Consider the following 20,106-nt stretch of genomic DNA (forward strand, 5'->3'; position numbering starts at 1 on the left):
GGTTTAGGGCAGTGCAGCGGTGTTTGTGTAGTGTAGGGGGCGTGTTGGGGCTGGTGTTTCAGGGTTTAGGGCAGAGCAGTGGTGTTCAGGCAGAGTAGGGGGTTGTGCTGGGGATGGTGTTTCAGGGTTTAGGGCAGAGCAGTGGTGTTCGGGCAGTGTAGGGGTCGTGCTGGGGTGGTGTTTCAGGGTATAGGGTAGTGCAGTGGTGCTCGGGCAGTGTAGGGGGTCATGCAGGGGGTGGTGTTTCAGGGTTTAGGGCAGTGCAGTGGTGTTCGGGCAGTGTAGGGGGTCGAGGAGGGGGGTGGTGTTTCAGGGTTTAGGGCATGGTTGTTCGGGCAGTGTAGGGGGTCATGCTGGGGCTGCTGTTTCAGGGTTTAGGGCAGTGCAGTGGTGTTCGGGGAGTGCAGGGGGTCGTGCTGGGGGTGGTGTTTCAGGGTTTAGGGCAGTGCAGTGGTGTTCGGGCAGTGTAGGGGTTCGTGCTGGGGGTGGTGTTTCAGGGTTTAGGGCAGTGCAGTGCTGTTCGGGCATGGTAGGAGGTCGTGCTGGGGTTGGTGTTTCAGAGTTTAGGGCAGTGCAGTGGTGTTCGGGCATGTGTAGGGGGTCATGCTGGGGGTAGAGTTTTAGGGTTCAGGGCAGTGCAGTGGATTTCGTGCAGTGTAGGGGGTTGTGCTGGGGTAGTGTTTTAGGGTTTAGGGCAGTGCAGTGGTGTTCGTGCAGTGTACGGGGTAGTGCTGGGGTAGTGTTTTAGTGTTTAGGGCAGTGCAGTGGTGTTTGTGTAGTGCGTAGCACATGCGCTGCATCGCTAGGCTAGACCTAAAAAGCATTGCACCAAGATGGCTGCCAACACTTCCTGGATTGAAGTGTTGGCAGTCAATTAGAGCCAGGCTCGTGCTTGTGTAGTTAGGTCCCGCCCAGATATATAAAGGTTTTTTTCCTTTAATATCTCAAAAACTACTGAACGGATTTCCACCATTTAAAAAAAGGGCGCTTTCTGAAACAGGCACTACCTTTTTGCCAAATTTGGTATCATTCCGTTTAGCAGTTTTGGCTGTAACCGTGTCTAAAGTTTCCTATGGGAAAAATGATTTTCCGACCTCTACTATTTTTGATTTATTAGAAACTACAGAACGGATTTACACCATTTAAAAAAAAGGTCTCTTTCTGAACCAAGGGCTACCTTCTTGCCAAATTTAGTGTAATTCCGTTCAGCAGTTCGGGCTGTAGTCGTGTCTAAAAGTTCCTATGGGAATTAACATGGAGACACCACGTTTTGGGACCCCCTTTTTTCTCGGCCCCCGCTTGGCGAATCACCCGACACTTTCAGGATAGGAACTGGCCGGAGCAGGACCAACGTTTTGAAAATTTCGTGAAGATTCGTCAACCGGACTGAGGCATTTTGAAGAAGGCTGAACGCCGAAACCGGTCATGCCGAACCTTCACAATAAACGTCCTAAAGTACCCCGCTGTGTCCCTTTCTTCTTCTGATGGGGCAGAGGAGTTGTTTGATGTTTCATGCGCGCAGCCTGTGGCGCGCTTTAAGGGACCCTTCCTATCTGGGCTGTGAATTACACTGGCTGGCAGGAAACTGTTTTCTTTACACATCCAAGGGATCGGAATTTCACAGCCTGCCTGCTTACCTGCGTTTGTCTAATAGCTGCTGCCAGATGGTGGACTGGGATTTCCCGGAGTGGCGCTTGTATTTGTCTCGCGTTTCAAGCTTTGACAGTGTTGGAGGAGCAGACTTGGAAGTAGGGGACCCGAGGACGCTTATTCCCCGAAACTCTGCTTGTCTTTCCCACTGTAGCACGTTTTGATGCATTAAGGAGCATTCTGGTACCAGTAGTCTGTGGCAGGGGCTGTTCCGGTGCCTATGCGTCAATGTGCTTCAGCTGGGCCCTTCATCACTTGGTAGGAGGAGCCCGTTGTAAAGACTTTTGGAAATGCATGTGACGGACTGAGGCATTTTGAAGAAGGCTGAACGCCGAAACCGGTCATGCCGAACCTTCACAATATACGTCCTAAAGTACCCCGCTGTGTCCCTTTATTCTTCTGATCGGGCAGAGAAGTTGTTTGATGTTTCATGTGCGCAGCCTGTGGCGCGCTTTAAGGGACCCTTCCTATCTGGGCTGTGAATTACACTGACTGGCAGGAAACTGTTTTCTCTACACATCCGAGGGATCGGAATTTCACAGCCCACCTGCTTACCTGCGGTGGTCTAATAGCTGCTGCCAGATGGTGGACTGGGAATTCCCGGAGAGGCGTTTGTATTTGTCTTGCATTTCAAGCTGTGACAGCATTGGAGGAGCAGGCTTGGAAGTAGGGGACCCGAGGACGCTTATTCCCCGAAACTCCGCTTGTCTTTCCCACTGTTGCACGTTTTGACGCATTAAGGAGCATTCTGGTACCAGTAGTCCATGGCACGGGCTGTTCCGGTGCCTATGCGTCAATGTGCTTCAGCTGGGCCCCTCATCACTTGGTAGGAGGAGCCCGTTATAAAGACTTTTGGGAATGCATGTGACGGACTGAGGCATTTTGAAGAAGGTTGAACGCCGATACCGGTCATGTCGAACCTTCACAATAAATGTCCTAAAGTACCAAGCTGTGTCCCTTTCTTCTTCTGATGGGGAAGAGGAGTTGTTTGATATGTATATATATATGTCTCAACAAGGTGCCCGAAAGCTTCAGGAGGGCACACATCAGCTCACCTTCCCTCCACATTGACTATACCACTCGCCCCAGCTTCACGGTGAGTTTTCATTTTGCCGACGCGCTTCGAGTCATCAAGACTCTTCTTCCTGGGCAGTTAACAGATGTATTGCAAACTCGTTTTCCTCTCATGTGTGTCATTTTATTTCTTATGTGGCCCCCTAGTGGGCCTAACTCACGCATAGATTACCGCTGTGCATCTTGGGATATGCTAAAGCAGGTCTATTAGCATAGTCGAGGGGTCATCAGTACAATAATATAGGGCAAGCCTATTGGCTTTGTCAGAGTTACCACATTACAAGACCAATAAGCACATGCTAAGAATCACTATCTCGTATCTGAAACCAGTAACTATGTTCATATGAATTTAATATTATTAATAAAAGGCATTATCGCTGTTCATTAAGATCCCTGTCAGCAATTCATTAGTAATAAAGCATTAAAAATCAACATGTCAGAAACACCGAAGGATATGGCAGAGATGCAAGGAGTGCAGGGGTATGGAATTGCTGGCAGTGGAATCCCCAGAAGCTTTCATACAACGAGAGTAGTAATGTAATGGTGTAGCCTCCAGACATTAGATGCAGCTATCCAGAGGACATATGTCATCAAAGATCAAGATATGTGGTGGGGGGTGGCGTTCCAGTGCACAGATTAGCCAAGGTTAATGTATGTTTTCTTTTCTATTTTCCTTGTATTATCACTCGGGTACAATATGAGAAAAGAGATGTATCTTATTGATGTGGCGGCCTCAGGCTTATGCTCTACCACTACAAAACTGAATAAAATGTATTAAAAAAAGAAAAAAATCAACATGTGTGTGTGTCTTTTTTTAACTACTTTATGCCACATTGACTGCAATCATGGGACCAACCAGTAGAGGTCCCTGCGCTCCCTAGCTGTGGAGCAAAAGCTCCTGCCCACAGTGCTTAGAAATAAAAGATAAACAGCCAGGGTGCCAAGGATTCCTTGACCCAAGAAACTTAGGGTTACTAACCATAATCAATTCTGGGGAGCAGCTGCAACTCTTACAGCCCCCATTGATCCTCCTTTAGTTTGTTGGTGGTGCCCCTGCCACCCTTGGGATGACCACGGAAAAGGAAACTTGACCATACAAACCCTCCAGGGTATTAAAGGGTGCTCCCTTCACAGAGTGAAGATTTTTTTATGAGGTGCTGCGGATGCAGCAGTTTTCACTGTGCGCATGTTCGTCCACACGTCTTCTGGTTTCGGGGTGTTCCCAGTTCCACCAGGGGCACTCCGAAGCACCATTTACCAATTTTTCTTTGGAGCAGCTTGGGGACCCCAACCCTCCCGCTGCCCAGTTGGCTCCCCACCAAGCTGGCACTACTGTTTGCCAGTTCGGAAGCTGGCAGCAGCATCCTCCCTGTCTGCTCTGGGTGGGCAAGGTGAAGATATTGCGGTGCCCGCCTCACTTCTCTAAAGAAGGGACACTAGGAGCGGGGATGAGCCCGCCATCATGGGGGGGTGGGAGGGCGCAACTATACTCTCCCTTTCCTCTTTTCACATTGGGCCAGGGATGGGGCCCTAGGCCTCAGATTTTGCCTGCCTCGGCCCTTGCCAACTCCCTCCCTGTTGCGTTGACCCTCTCCTCCTAGCCTGTGGGTCTCAGGAATGGGGTCCCGGGATGCTTTCTTTGTCATCCAGCCCTGGGGATGGGGTTCAGGGCCCTATTCATGAGTATGCTGACTCAGGGGATAGGGTCCCCAGGCCTTGTAGACCTCTGTGGGGCCGCATATGCATTGAGTATTTATGAAGCCTGTGGCAGTCTCAAGACACTGGCCCACACAGAGTTTCTTGGAGGCCCATGAGCTCATGCTGGGGTCAAAGGTCAGTCCCTTTTCCTGTAAATATTTCAGTCCCGTACGACCGATTCTGGTCTCATTTTGCTCCTAATGGTGAGCCCTAGCCACATGGAGCCATGTTAGAAGACCTCCTGGCCTTTAATGTGGTGCATTTTGCAGGGTGGAATGATTTCAGTACATCTCTGGGTCATGCTTTCCCTTTGCCTGGCTCCTAGTGTTCCTGTCCTCTTGCTGGGGCACAGAAGTCCAGGCCTCAACTGATCCTCTGGGAAATGTAAGGGGGACAGCCTCCCTGGCCCTGAAAAGACCCACTAGTCCTGGGCTCAGATGCAGACAGAGACTTTAGTCCATCAAAGAGTCAGGGGTTTGTCCTTCTAGCTGTCCATGGTTTTGCTGCCATCCATGTCCAGGGCCTAACTCTCTGTCTATCCCTTATGCAGGTGTTTATAACTGTGGGTGGAAAGTTTGAGATGCCAGGCACCCCAGGCCAATTGCCATATGCCTCATCACCCCCTGGCCCCTTCACCCATGCTCCTGCACAGTACACATGGACAATATACTATGGCGGTGTGAAGTGGTGCATGTGCGCAGCTTACCGTGGGGGGGTCTCAGCTCCACCCGAGCTGACATGAGTACCAGGAACTTTCCCACCAAAACTTCAAAGCGGAGCCCCTCCTGTGTTGGCTCCAGATGTTTGGACTTCCTCTTTTGTTCAGTGGGCCTGGGCGGGCCAACCCTGGTACAGTGCAATAGTTAATTACCAGATGCAGATTTTCCTCCCCACCCCTTAGTCCTCAGGAGCTGAGTGAAGCACTGAAAATTGCTCCTTTTGTTTGGGGAGGCCTTTGTCCCCTCTATTGGGGAGCAGAGTAATTAACTGGCCCAGCAGGGCCTCGAATCTGATCCTGAGCTGAGCCAGAGAAATATGACAATTCTAGACAACTCATTAGGTGTATATGTAGGTTCTTGGGACCTGCAGGCTCAAACTCAGTGTGCATATTCCACCCCAGTGTGATACCTCAAAAACTGTACCGCCTAAGGGGAGTGAAACTGCAATTTAAGGCAGATTTTACCCTATGTGTATAATAATAAAGTGACACTGCAGACAATCGTACTGACCTATCTTTGAGATACCACTAATATAAAGCTGTCCCAGGTCAACATCTATACTTGTAGAGTCCCTGTTGTGCCAGGCTACTTGTGCACAATTACCAGACTGCGCTCGATGGTAGTCTCACACATGGAGCCCACACACATGTTCACATGTAACCAGCCCAGCGGCCCTTACTCTATTTGCGTCACAGCAGCCTTATCTTAAGTTCTTTTTGGGGGGAGTTTTGTATAGCACAAACTTGACCCAAAGGTATCAGAGCACTTTACATGAGCACCAGTTGCATTACATAAGGACACATTCATTTTTGTTTTGTTAGGCACGGGGAGATTGAGTGATTTTCACAGAATCACAGGATTTTGAGCGTTGTTGCCGAGACTCGAACCTGGTTCCCCAGATTTGAGGTCAACCGCCTTAGCCGTTAGGCCACATCCTCTCCCCTAATCTTAAAAGGCAGAAACACCATACAATTTGACCAATGTATGTCTGCCCTGTGAAAGTTACATGAGTAAATGATGTATGTGCAACAATGTTTGTGACTAGAATAATAGGTGTAACTTATTCACATGACTACGTGTAATACATGCTTGAAGAAGTCGTCCAAGAATGAATAGGTTGCATTTTATAAAGATGAAAAGAAAATAGGGTGAGTCTTGGTCTCAATAAAAAAATTATATGCCGTAGATAAGAGAATTGATGCAAAGTTTGTATTAAGCACAATGGACATCGTCACTGAATTTGACATCTAAACACACATGCAATTAAAGAAGCTGTTGAAAGAACAGTGCGCTTAGGGAAAGGGTAAGTTGAATATAGGATATCTATAGTTCATTTGTAAATGAAAGGTGAAAGAATAACTCAAAAAGTGTATGTAAAAAGTAAAACAAAATGCGTAGAAAATATAACAGAAAGAGTGACCAAATTTGTAAGGAATCTGATTGTCCACGAGCACAACCCCAAGCCCTGCCAGAGTATGACACTTTTCAGACCTGCAAAGTGTGAATTATTGATCACTGAACTTTTGGAATTGCTCCACCTTGTCCCTTCTCTGCATGTCCCGCCCCCCCCTTCTACAGCAGAACCCCTGGCTGACGGTTCTTGCCCGACCGCCACCTGCTCCTATCCCTTTCCCTCTACCCTGGTACCCAGTCCTCAGCCTCCAACGCGAGACTGTATCCCACCCATCCCTGTCATCTGTACTGTGCTCCTTATTTTGCAGCTTGGTTTGTGATCTAGAAATCTGTATATTTACCATCAGTCCCAGCTGCTTGTTTTCACCCTGTTCTTCCCTTAGTCCATTATTCTCCTAATATAGCAATCAAAGGATCAGCAGCGGCTTGGGGTTTTCTGATACAGTGATGCGTGCGTCAAGGACTCACCTGTTGAACAGAGCGATTGCAATCCTCTGAAAGTCATTGCAGAAGCGCTCCAGGTAGTAGGCATGGGATCTGTTGCTTTTGGGGTTGATCCCATCCCAGCCCCAGCTGACACTGTACTCGTAGATATTGGTGTGGCGCAGCTGTGGACACAGAAAGCATCCAGATTAACCTGGTAAGTACAGTACCGAGCACAGAAACACAGTGTGAGCTTCACTGATGAGCAGGAAAAGCCGATCACTAGACAGACCCGGTGCCTCAATGCGTTCAATCGCATTCCTATTCAAAGGTTAAGCATTGGCAGACTCTGCATATTGTAGCACAAAAGGGGAAGTTGTCTACAATTACATCAGGGAACAATTATCACGATATATAATATACACTGACTCCATTAGGAGCTGCAATTTCCCTGTTTTGGTGGTGTGTACATGTTTCCATTACATCTATTAATGCAAATTCTTTGAATTAGGGAAAATCTGCATGACTACAATGAGGATATTTGTGAATTTATTTTATGTTACGTATATCTTGAATAATGTAGCACTGTCCAATTCCTTGTCCCCAGGGCGCTTTAGGCATTCCACCCAACCCGTGACAGATATGGCAGTCTTGTTAGTGGTCTCTGGAATCTCAAAAAATACTGCATGAATGAGGGCTCTCGCGCCCTTCCAAAAACTCATGTTAGTGCGAGCTAGAATGTTCACAGTGTGCAGTGTGGTGTTTGTGACTCTTGATTCTTGATGGAGGTGTTTGCTGCTGAGTTAGCTTGTTGTAATACAAGCCACCCTAACTACTACTACAAATTGTTGTGTAGTTTCAGGACAGAGGCGTTCATGGGGGCCGGGTAGTTTTTTTTAAATGTTGGGGGTCGGATTTTGGGTTCAGGGCAGGAGTGGTCAGGCAGTTTTTTTTCAAAAAGGGAACAGGGTTTTAGGGCTCAGGGTGGGGAGAGGGGGTTGGGGTAATTTTAAGGGCAGCACAGAGTAATTGTCAGAGGTGGGGGGTCGGGGTAGTTTTTTAAAAGGGGCAGGGTTTTAGGCCTCAGCGCAGGGGGAGGGCAAGTGGTAGTTTTAAGGGCAGGACTAGGTAGGTTTAAGACCTCAGGGCGGGGGCGGCGAGGTAGGGGGATAGAATTTTAGAGCTTAGGGTGGGGGGGTTCAGGTAGTGGTGATCTTAACTGCGTCGATTCCTTTACCAAAACTTTCCTTTACAACAAAATTGCATGGTAAAGACATGCGTGGTAAAGGAATGTGTGGTTAAGTTGCATTTGTGGTTCCTGCTGTGTGGTAGAGGCAGGGGTGGTTTAGCCATGCGTGCCTCTGTCATACTACCCCCTTAACCACATCCCCTGTTTCATGTCTCCTAGTCTCCTAGATTGTTGCATTTGGCATGCGTTGCATGAGCGGCAGAGCCATCCCACGTGACCTGTGTATATGAACTCTACAGTCAACCCGCTGCTGGGTACAAGTTCTGTAGAACCAACTTCCTTCGATGTGGATGATAGTTTATATTTTTCTCTTCGTTCACATGGAAAACACTTTTCCAAGTTCACACTTTTCTTACTCAACTTTGAAAGATCAGGGTGCCCAATGCATTTTCTGCAATACCTGTGTCACTTCAAGTCGGGCATTAGTCAACTACGGGCATTAGTTACAAATAAGGCAGACCGTACCCCACCTAAAGTTAAAGTACTTACACAATATAAAAGGGTTCCTCATCTGGCTCGAGTGCGTCAAATAAAACAAGGAAGGGACTATGTGAAGGAGATAACCTTAAATGATGGTGCCCAAGTCATTAGCGAGGATGAGAAGCTTGCAGCCTTTCATGCATTTTATTCTCACTTAAATACTGCAGAAAAGCTCCGGAATTTTTACAAGACAAACACTTGAATGCCTGTTAGATACTCAGAGTCACACCTGAACAAAATGTTGGATTAGAGACGCCCATTACAGACGATGAGATTAAGGCGGCTATTAAAACCTTAAAAGTCAATATGAAGTTCGGCAAAGGCTCTGCAAAAAATATATCCACGCAGGTTGCCTCTGTAAGTCACCTCCATGCAACGTCCTTAGAACTTCCTGGGAACCCCCCAGCAGCGCTCTCCAAGGTGCCGCACCGTGGAAAATCTACTTATTTTCTAGCACAACCACACTCTGAAGTGATATGACTGCCTGCACACCAATCACGTCCTTGTGAGCCAGCATCAGATGCAGCAGGCAGGATCTTTGCATTTTGTTACTCAAGTTTGAATTATGCACGCTAATATTTTATGATGGTCTTCTGCTTTGGGACACATTTCTGTGACCTTGCCTCTGTTAAAAGCAATGAGCTTGCATAGCGAACAAGAGTTTGGTCTTAACATATGATATGAAAGAAGGGAATTTCAGTTGTTCCTCTGTTTTGTTTTTCACGGCACAGAATATATTAACCCTTTCATTGTCAAGGTGTCCTTCATGGCCAGCTGTTGAATCGTGTTCATCTACTCTACCTCGTGGTTTATCCAGACAAGCGGCATGTGTGTTTCAGCATGACCGGGGTGTTTATTCCTGTAGGCACCACATAAATAGCTAACTATGTGACCTGCCAGTCAACAGAGATGTATTGACGTTTTCACAACAGCCATTCACTACTTTGATGTGTTCCACACTACTTAGAGGCAGGATTGAAGGAAGCGGCTCTTAAGAGTGAATATTCAATAGCACAAGCACAAATAAAATCTGGTAAGAAACACTAGCTTATATTGTACATGACCTCTTGAGACTACAAACAACACATATATGCAGGCTTTGATACGTGTCGTCGCCTTCCGTACAAGTGCTAAATGTTCGAAAAGAAAATTGTTATCAATGTCCTCTCTGACATTAACCAAAGGACTGCAGCCAAGTATTCTTTTGATTCGTATCTGCAGGCTCCAAGGAGGCCATTGGTGTATCACAAGCTTCCCTTCTCCGGATTGGCGCGCACAGACTGAAAATGAAAGTCCTTACATGACACTTCTGAAAATTTGCAATTTCTTCAGTGCTTAAAAAGACAGAAGCAAAGCAGCAAGCACCCACTTAGTTATTTAATTTATGCCCTCATTATCAGTGGCCTATAAGCACTGTTAATTCACAACTCAGATTTACCGTTCCCGGGGGTCCCAGTAATAGCAGAGGAAAATAAGGTGCCAATCTGCATACTTTTCCCCAATATTCCACCCAGAGACTTCACCTGCTTGAACCAGGTGAAATCTGGGTGGGCCCCACCAATCAGCGATGTCCCTTCTGAACTCATAATTCAAGGGCCACTGGTAATGAGGGCCATAGTCTCTCACGTGCACTGATATCAGATATGTGCAGGGTCAAACTGGCCTACAGGACAGTGAGGATGTGCCCGATGGGCTAGCCTGACAGATCAGTGTGTGGGACGTTTTTAGGTATCGCCTAGCATTGCAGCACATGCACAGTTCGCCTTGGCGAGACCTATTGTTGTGGGTTTTGAGTCCGAAGGGGGACAGGACATGTGCACGAGTACCGCGCGTTAGCACAACTCCTGCTCGCTCGCTCCCTCCCTCTCTGTCTCTATCAGGCCCCTTCTGCTTCTACTTTCTTTCTATGCCGCTTGTTTTTATAACTTACCAACCAAGCTTATTTATATCTGTAAAGTCGGCTAACCCAAACGTGGATGGAAATGCATGTTTTATGGTGCAAACACAAATTTCTAAACTTTCTCTTCATGTTATAACGTGTAGTAATAATACACCACCGCAGACCATAACTTAATCAATATTAGTTATAAACAATATTTGCTTTTTAATGCAACATATGATTTCCTTGGTTTCCTTTTTGTTGCATAGCAGAAATCATTGCATGCTTATTCATGCGTGTATTTTTGGTTTTAGAGTAACACACTTTCACCTCTTTGGGTTGTCAGGGCAATAACACAAATATGAGGTTTATATATGAAAACAAAAATTTTTAGTCACATATTTAGATGGATATATAAGGTTTATAGATTCATTTTCCCCTCACCTATGACTGTAAAAGGAGGCTGTATTAGGGATGTTTAGGAGATAGCCCTTCTTTTGACGACCTGTCATAATTAGTCATGCTAATTAATCCAATGCCCATTTTTGTAGGATTTGCTTTCTGATTTAAGGAAGGGTACATTTAGTTTGCAGCTCTGGTTTTGGTTGGCACCATAGACAACCAATGCATGAGTGGCATTTCCATGTCATTGGAGTTTGAGATACATATGTTTCCGGGTCTTTACTTTTGGGCCATTGGGCACATGACATGAGGGAGGGCATCCTACGGGACCACGGTCCTCATTCTGCCGCCGCAGTGACACTGCTCACATGACCAGAGCTGGGCCCCTCCAGTTTAATCCTGGCTCACATGTTTCTCACTCCAGGTCATGGTATTTCACCCTGTATTTGGCCATTATTTGTTAGTCTTCAGTGTTTTCTTCTCTCCGTATACACCCTGCAACATTTTCTAATCAGGATAATATTTCTTCTTTTCTTTGGGTAATCATTTGACTTACTTAGTGGGTTAGATCAACTTGTTCAGTTTTTCTTTTTACGCCAGTGCTGCAGATATGGTTTTTGTGGATATTTGCTTTTTAACGTGGTTTTCTTTAAATTGTGATTAGATGACCCATGAAATGTCATTGCTTTTTTGTTGAGCAATAAAGCAGTGTTCTTAATAATATTTTGCTCTGATTTCTTCTCCCCTCCCCAAAGAAACAAGCATTTGCAATGCAATAGGTCTCGCATTTACGCAAGTTTGAGCTATTGGCATTGTAAATGACAATGCCTTTTATTTATGTTTTGGTTTTTAAAACATAAAATAAAAGGCATTGTCATTTACAATGCCAATAGCTTAAACTCGCGTAAATGCGAGACCTATTGCATTGCAAATGCTTGTTTGGGATGTTTGTGGGCCTGTTTTATGGTCTGCTGGGATGATTTTTACTGTTGATTTCCCTGATACCAAAACAAAGATTGCCCACAGCAAGCTCAAATCCAGGCATTCTTCCACACCCTGCAAAACACTTACACAGAGTGTCTTTGAAAATTCAAAGCTGTCCCAATGTGCAAACATGGGCAACTTTTTTATCTATTTAAATTGCTAATGGGGGGGCACTCTTATTTTGGTGCTCGGGCCTATGTTCTGTCCCAGTCCAACCCTGTATATGTGTGCCTTTTTACGATTTTTTAGGCCTACATACGTTTTTAAAAAAACAACTAAAACAACAAAAATAGATGCTTGAATATAAAATAATTAGCAAAAAATAACTGCTATGACGAGTCGCTCCTTTGTGGACTGATTGTAACCAAGCGTAGCAAAACTATTTGATGATTGTGCATTCCCTGTGGATTCTAGTGCTAGTGGTCAGACCTTTCCTTTCCTAATTGGTAATGGTATATTTCAATAATCTGGACTTTTACTTTGTATAAGTTGACATGTGAAACTAGATATGTAGGCCTATATGTCTTCTGGGAGTACCAACAGTTGTCAGTTGTAAGTTCGTACCGAGTCTCTAACTCAACTACCGCCAAAGTCTCACCTGTGTCTATTTATTTTGTTTGGGTTTTAATGTTTAACAGCACCGGGCCACATCTAGTGCTGGTTTTATCTAGGTAACGGAGTTCAGTCTAAGAGAATTCCGAATAAATCTGTTGCATAGATGGGAAATTTCAAATGTGTAGTGGTATCACTCAAACATAATTTGAATTGATTACACTTTTCCAATCCATACAAGAACATAAGTTCTTTCTATGATTCCCATAACGTAGGTATGAGATTGGCACAGAGTGCATTATGTACCAAAAATGTGAATCTCTCTTGGTACCCTCTGCAGGTGTTTGGGCAATGCGCTTAGTGTAGTGGATGCCATTATTCTGGCAAAATTTGTTTTTTCTCTTTACTCTGGTGCAGCAGAAAACTGGAAAGACACATACTTTAACTGTGAGCAATGCACTGGATGTTGCAGCCCAACATATCTGAGGTGGGAAGGGTGAAGGACTTTGTCTAGATGATATGAGCACTTATTGGGAACAGCCATTTTTAGGTCTCTCCTAAGACAGAAAATGCACTATCTGTTGCGAAGCATATTGTTATCTTACTGTGGGCTTGAAGCCCCAATTGCTTGTCATTGGTTGGTATCATTGTCATTTGATAGCTTCTTATTCGTTAGCTGTGTGGGCTTTCCTTCCTCTTTTTCTGTATGTCCCACCCCTGGAGCATGGACACATTACTATGTTCTTCCCCTGCTTGCTTTTAAAGGTACTACTTTTTTCTTTTTGCTTGAGCATTATACCAGAATACATTTGTTTTCCCGCTGTCTCCGTAGCATGCTTGCTCCCCTCCTCTGCCAAGTTACATGTTCCTCTCGCTCGCCCATTTGCATCTCCTCACTCCCCAAAATTACCTTCTCACCTGTGTGCTTTCTCGCCACCAGCATCATGTTCCACTCTTCCACCCATTGGATCCATTGCCCGCGCCCTGTGTTGCTTTCCCCACCCATGCCACATTGTTGGTTCTGTTCCTCATCTTGCTTCTGCATCCACCCATGCCCCGTGTTGCTGTTGCTTATGCCCGTGTTGCGATCCCCACCCACTTTGAAAAGCCACCCACCAGCTGCATCCCCTTGTTGCTTACTCCCCTCGTTACCTGAGTAGTTTCTGCCCCCATGCTCCCCTGTGTTGCTTCTCTCCAAAGGCAAAAAAAAAGCTTTAGCATGTTTTTTATTCATGTTAGTGACTGATCAAATGTAGATTGGTAATGAAATGAGGTGATCGACAGCTTTAAAAGCTTTTTTTTAAAAATATTCTTTAGTCATGGCTTGGCTCAAAACATTGGCAAAGCCAATAGGTTCCAAAAGGCGAGACCTACTGGCTTTGCCATTGCTTGTTCTGGAGCAGGACGATTTGGGGACAACATTGTAGCCTGACATAAATGATGTAAAAAAGATACACGGTTTTGTGATAGATGGAGATGGGCAATAAATGCCTACAAAATCCAGTGAGCACTTCTAGTGCTTTATGTTTAAAATGGATCTTATATTCATGACAGAAAGAAATATTTCTAGCGTCAATATTTCTGAAAATAGGTATGCAGGTGTTATTCCGTTTTTCAACTTTCTAAGACTGTGTCCTGGTTAATGTGCACTGTTAAGTACATTAACCAGGACATGGATATTGTTATGTTATACTATTGAACAGTTCATTAATTGATGTAGACAACTGTATTCACCATTGACTTTACAAACTCCCCGGACAGTGTATTCTGCATGGACTAGAATCTTTCAGGAACTTCAGCAATGAATGGAATAAAGAAAACCCTACTGAAAGAATAGAACCACCAGACCACGCACTACATAGGCCCAAATCTCTACCTGCACTCAGATACAATGCACCGTTACTACTTATGTGGTTTGACAGTTGTGAAATCCCACCGATCATACAAAACACCATACCCAGACACCTGAGTCGCCAAAACCCACCATCCAGCAATGTTCTTTGTTTAAGAACATCCCTAGAGAATCCATCACTGACAGCATCGCCATGCTCACATCCTCCATCTCATATGCCTATTCCACAGACAGCAAGAACCAACTAGATGAGTTTAACCCCTGAACAGCAATCCTAGGGAAAAAGACTGGCAAGCATGCAATTATGAAATGAAGAACTATCAAGTCAAATTCATCAGAATGTTTGACATCTCTAGAACGAAATGAAAACAAAAGAGGCAAGAGACAAGAAATGTTCTGGGGCAAAAACACCTGCCAGCGCACTGTTGGTGCAGAACAGTACCAATATCAAATGCTTGAAAGCAAAGTATGCTGGGCAAGACTTAAAGCGGTGTCGTCTGCGCTCTAGGTGCAGGGTGACTGGGCATGGAAAGTGACCATTGGCACACCCTGCACCTATGGTAGTCACGCAAGCTAGAGGCAACTCAAATTCAACTATGAAGGCAACATTACCAATACTTTTCAAGATATTCTGTGGAATTTCACATGAAAAATATATGCAACTGCACACATCCATAATTGCTACTGAGTATGACTGGATTTTCTTTTCATCTAAATGCACAGATTATATCATAGATAAAATGATTACTGATCAAATCACATGACCCCTAAATTTCAGATGCTGCAGACAGTTGCTGTGTTCCTGTTTGTGGACAATGACAATACAGCATTGTTTACAGATGTATTAATTGCATGGGTATTTAGACTGTTGATTGTGGTGCTGTAGTTTATCAGCTACAATTGTGTGTCGTCTGCGTATGTGGTGAGAGAAATTCCGTGGGATTTGATGACCCTCGCTAAGTCAGACACATATATATTAAATAGTGTTGGGCTTAGCGAGGATCCTTGTGGTACACCGCAAGGCAGGGAGAAAGTCTGGGAGGTGAATTGTCCCAACTTCACCGTTTGTGGGCGGTTTGACAAGAATGAGGCGAGAAGTTCCTTAGCCTTGTCCCTTATTCCTATAGCCGCGACACGGTCGATCAGTATGGTATGATCGACCGTGTCGAAGGCTGCGGACAGATCTAAAAGTATGAGGATTGCAGCTCCTCCATTGTCCATAGTGGAACGTATCTCGTCCGCAGCTTTCAGGAGAGCTGTCTCCGTGCCGTGTCCCTGACGGAACCCGAACTGGGTGTCATCCAGTAAGTTGTTGTTATGGATGTATGTTGACAATTGCTGGTTCATGATCTTTTCAAAGATTTTGGCCGGAAAAGGGAGGCATGCAATAGGCCTGTAGCTGGCAGGAAGAGAAGGATCTAAACTGGGTTTTTTGAGTAGTGGTTTAATAATGGCTTCTTTCCATACCGTGGGGTAGGTGCCGGATGTGAACATTGCGTTGCAGATGGTAGTGAGTGACGGGGCAACGACTTCTGCGACGAGATTAAGAACGGCAGGAGGGCATGGATCGAGTGGTGATCCGGATTTGGTTTGGGCGATCAGGGATTGAACAATTTCTTTCGTGGTGTTTTCGAAGGCTGAAAATTGTGAAGTATTATTGGCAGTGGAGTGCTCAGTATGTGATACGGAAAGGTCAGGCGAAAAAGTGGAGAAGATGGCTCTGACCTTATCTTCGAAAAATGTGGCCAGTGTATCTGAAAGGGCCTGGGATCCCTCTGAGGAGGGTGTCAGAGGATTGGACAGATAGGTTACCACCTGGAACAGTTTTCCTGAAGAGTTTTTGGCCTGATTTATTTGGTTAGTGTAGTAGGTGGTTTTCTCGGATGTAATCAGTTTTTGGTAATTAGAGAGGGCGTATTTATAGCTAATCTTGTCCGAGTTATTATAGTGTCGGCGCCACTGCCTTTCTAAGTTTCTGCAGTGTTGGCGCTGTAATCTAAGGGATTCCGAGAACCAGGGGGCGGATAGACGCTTTCTGTTCCTATGAGAGGTTTTTGTAGGGGCTAGTTTGTTACAGGCTGCGTTCAGATTCTCCAGGTAGGTAGCTGAAGCAGCTACAGGGTCCTGATTGTTTAGCGGAGGGCTTTCCTGTATGATCTGGGTGAGCTGGTTGAGATTAATGTTCTTCCAGTCTCTGAATTTCGTTGATCCAGAAATAGTCTGGGAAGGTAGACCATGATTAATGGGAACTGAAAAGCATACTGCAGAATGGTCTGTCCATATTAGAGGGATGACCTTAGTGATTGTGATGTCTCTATAGTTGGTAAATAAGCCGTCTAGGATGTGCCCTGCTAAGTGGGTGGGTGATTTGACAATTTGCATGAGGCCTACTGTCTCCAAGTCACCGAGTAATGTTCCTGTATCAGGGTCTTCATAGGATTCAAGATGAAAATTAAAGTCACCTAAAACGGTGAAGTGATGGGATCCAATAGACATCTCGATGATTTTGTCTAAGTTTGAGAGAAATTTTGATCTAGATCCTGGGGGGCGGTAGATTAGCAAACCTCTAAAAGTAGTTTTACTGGAGATGCATATGGCGAAAAGGAGAGCCTCGCATTCAGGAAGAGTTGTTTCTGATGTTGTTAGTTTTAGATGTTCTTTGTGTATAATTGCTATTCCTCCGCCTTTTCTTAAAGGTCTATCTAGCTTGCTTACACAATAGTTGTTAGGCGTGGCGTCTCTGAAGTCAGGTCCGGAGGATTCGTCTCCCCATGTCTCGGTAATAAATAATATATCCAGATCATGGGAGTCAATGAACTCAGCGATTTCAATCTTGTGTTTAGGTAAGGAACGGACGTTTATTAGGGCTGCAGACACTGTGGGTGGGGAGATAGTGGTGTCTGTGGACGGCGTCTCCGTGCATGTGGGACATTTAAACGGGCCGATTCAAGAGTTGTAGTTAAGGATGGGTATGGGGTGGGCTTTCTCGGCGTAAGGTTTATAACTCAGGAGTTCGGCGGAGGAGTAGGATAGCAGAAGAGAGTTGGTGATGGGCCGCGGACCAGGCAGAGCAGGGGGGGTGGCCCTAGGCCCGGCCTCGGCGCGGACGAGCGCAGACGAGCTTGCCTTAAGCGCGCCTTCGGCACGCAATCGTCGCGCCCGCTGCGCTCGTCCGCTGCGCTTCCGGTTCCGATGCATGTAAATAGTGTTGAATTGGATAAGAGTAGAGGGCGTGGTGAGCGCCGCTGGGCGTGTCCTGTGACCGAGGGCGGCGTTGCTGTGGCAACCCTCTCCGCTACAGCAATGGAGCTGCTGGGCGGTCAGGTGTCAACAGCGAGCAAGCGCTTCAAAGTAAATCCAGGTGACAGTCAATTATTACTTTTTAAAACACAACGTGCTAGTGAAGCTAAAATCTCCCGGCTTCCGCCTCAGGAGAGAGTCTGTGAGACAGCGCTAGTGTTCAGCGCGAGTCAATTTAAGGACTGGCTTGTGGGCGTGGTGAGCGCCGCTGGGCGTGTCCTGTGACCGAGGGCGGCGTTGCTGTGGCAACCCTCTCCGCTACAGCTATGGATCTGCTGGGCGGTCAGGTGTCAACAGCGAGCAAGCGCTTCAAAGTAAATCCAGGTGACAGTCAATTATTACTTTTTAAAACACAACGTGCTAGTGAAGCTAAAATCTCCCGGCTTCCGCCTCAGGAGAGAGTCTGTGAGACAGCGCTAGTGTTCAGCGCGAGTCAATTTAAGGACTGGCTTGTGGGCGTGGTGAGCGCCGCTGGGCGTGTCCTGTGACCGAGGGCGGCGTTGCTGTGGCAACCCTCTCCGCTACAGCAATGGATCTGCTGGGCGGTCAGGTGTCAACAGCGAGCAAGCGCTTCAAAGTAAATCCAGGTGACAGTCAATTATTACTTTTTAAAACACAACGTGCTAGTGAAGCTAAAATCTCCCGGCTTCCGCCTCAGGAGAGAGTCTGTGAGACAGCGCTAGTGTTCAGCGCGAGTCAATTTAAGGACTGGCTTGTGGGCGTGGTGAGCGCCGCTGGGCGTGTCCTGTGACCGAGGGCGGCGTTGCTGTGGCAACCCTCTCCGCTACAGCAATGGATCTGCTGGGCGGTCAGGTGTCAACAGCGAGCAAGCGCTTCAAAGTAAATCCAGGTGACAGTCAATTATTACTTTTTAAAACACAACGTGCTAGTGAAGCTAAAATCTCCCGGCTTCCGCCTCAGGAGAGAGTCTGTGAATATCACATTATCATTGATATAGTCAAGGAAGCCTGGCAAATTTGGTGCATTCTTCTCAAACCTACACTAATTGATGACAGTAGTACTCAATCTTTATAAGTGCATTTACAGTGATATTATTTTTAAATTTCTCTAGAACTAATGAAGCAATTTTTGTTGCAATTTTTGCTGCGCACCTGAGCAAAAATACATCCTATACCTAAAATAAGGAATATTCCTTTTTTGGCCACTTATGTCTTTGCCCCCTGATTATTCTGCACAAACTTTAGTCTAATAATTCAGAGTGTGGGTGTCTTAAAATCTTGTGCTGATTTGTCAATGTAGACAAAAGTTATAAGACACTAACCATCCTTTGTATCTAAATTCAACATAATCATATTTAGAGACCAACTATTGCGCTTTTGTAATTACCAGCAACATATCCAAGCCATGAATATGTTACTCAAGCCAATCATAAGACTGACGTATCAAGGAACTCCCATCTGTATGAAAATGTATATAAGATTTATGGAAAACTTACGACCCATATTAAAGGGATATCTATTTTGTAGTGTATTACGTCCTGAATATGTGCCATTTGGCAGGTCTGCTCTTTCACTACCTTCACCAACTAAGATGGTTGAATGATGGACAAAATGATCGATTCTCACAAGGAAAAGGGTGTGCAATGTTGTCCTGATTGATGGCTTCTGAATGTGAGTTATATTTGCATCTGTTATACAGTACATGCTCTGCTCTCATGCATTATGTGCGTCTAAAGATTACATACCAACTCCTTGTAATGAGGGCCACCATGTTGTCCTGGGCTTCCATTTAACACCCTACGTCATTCAGGAAGTTGTTATTCTTGTGCGCTTCAACTAAAGCATTTGATTACATCTGAGATAATGTAGGAGTGCTTCATACTCAAGCATAGCCAGCACTCAAATATATTCTGTTGCAATTAATGCACCAAGGGCCATATGTACAAGCACATTTTCCCATAGACACAGAATGGGTAAAACCCTTTGATGCATCTGGCCCTAAAAGAAGAGCAGTATTGCATACTGAAAGCACTTAATTAAAAAAATGTATATTTAGAACGTGATTAATAAAGTTATGTGACAATTTACATATTAACGTGACAGGAGAAATTAACATGAAGCATCTTAGTGTGAAATATTTAACTAGGATGTCTGCAACTAGCATTTGACAACCTCATACATATAACCCGAGTTAATCATGTGAGGGTAGAACTATAATGACATTTCGCAGTTGTTGCATTATGTTCATGGTTATGAGAGGGTGCATATATTTCGTAAAAATGGTCACATATTTGTAATCCCATGCACTAGACACAGTTGATAGTTAAAGTGCAGCCTAATGTGTATATTAGCTTAGCTTTATGTATTCTTTCATCTTGGCCTAACGTTCTCTGTTTCAGTGCAAGCTCATTTTGTAATCTCATGTTTCGTCTGTGTTCAGCCATTGTTGTGGATCTCATGTTTCGTCTGTG

General features: G+C 45.3%; 1 protein-coding gene across 1 annotated transcript in view; it reads right to left on the reverse strand.

The window, feature by feature from the left end:
- Positions 1 to 20,106, reverse strand: part of LOC146862667 (uncharacterized) — a 457,539-nt gene that overhangs the window by 249,870 nt on the left and 187,563 nt on the right. The window contains exon 13 of the mRNA XM_085641888.1: positions 7,023 to 7,162. Within this exon, the coding sequence (XP_085498014.1) occupies positions 7,023 to 7,162 (140 nt within the window). The remainder of the gene's footprint in view (positions 1 to 7,022; positions 7,163 to 20,106) is intronic.

The sequence above is a fragment of the Triturus cristatus genome, chromosome 2_2 (assembly GCF_964204655.1).
Source record: "Triturus cristatus chromosome 2_2, aTriCri1.1, whole genome shotgun sequence".
In the NCBI taxonomy this organism is placed as follows: domain Eukaryota; kingdom Metazoa; phylum Chordata; class Amphibia; order Caudata; family Salamandridae; genus Triturus; species Triturus cristatus.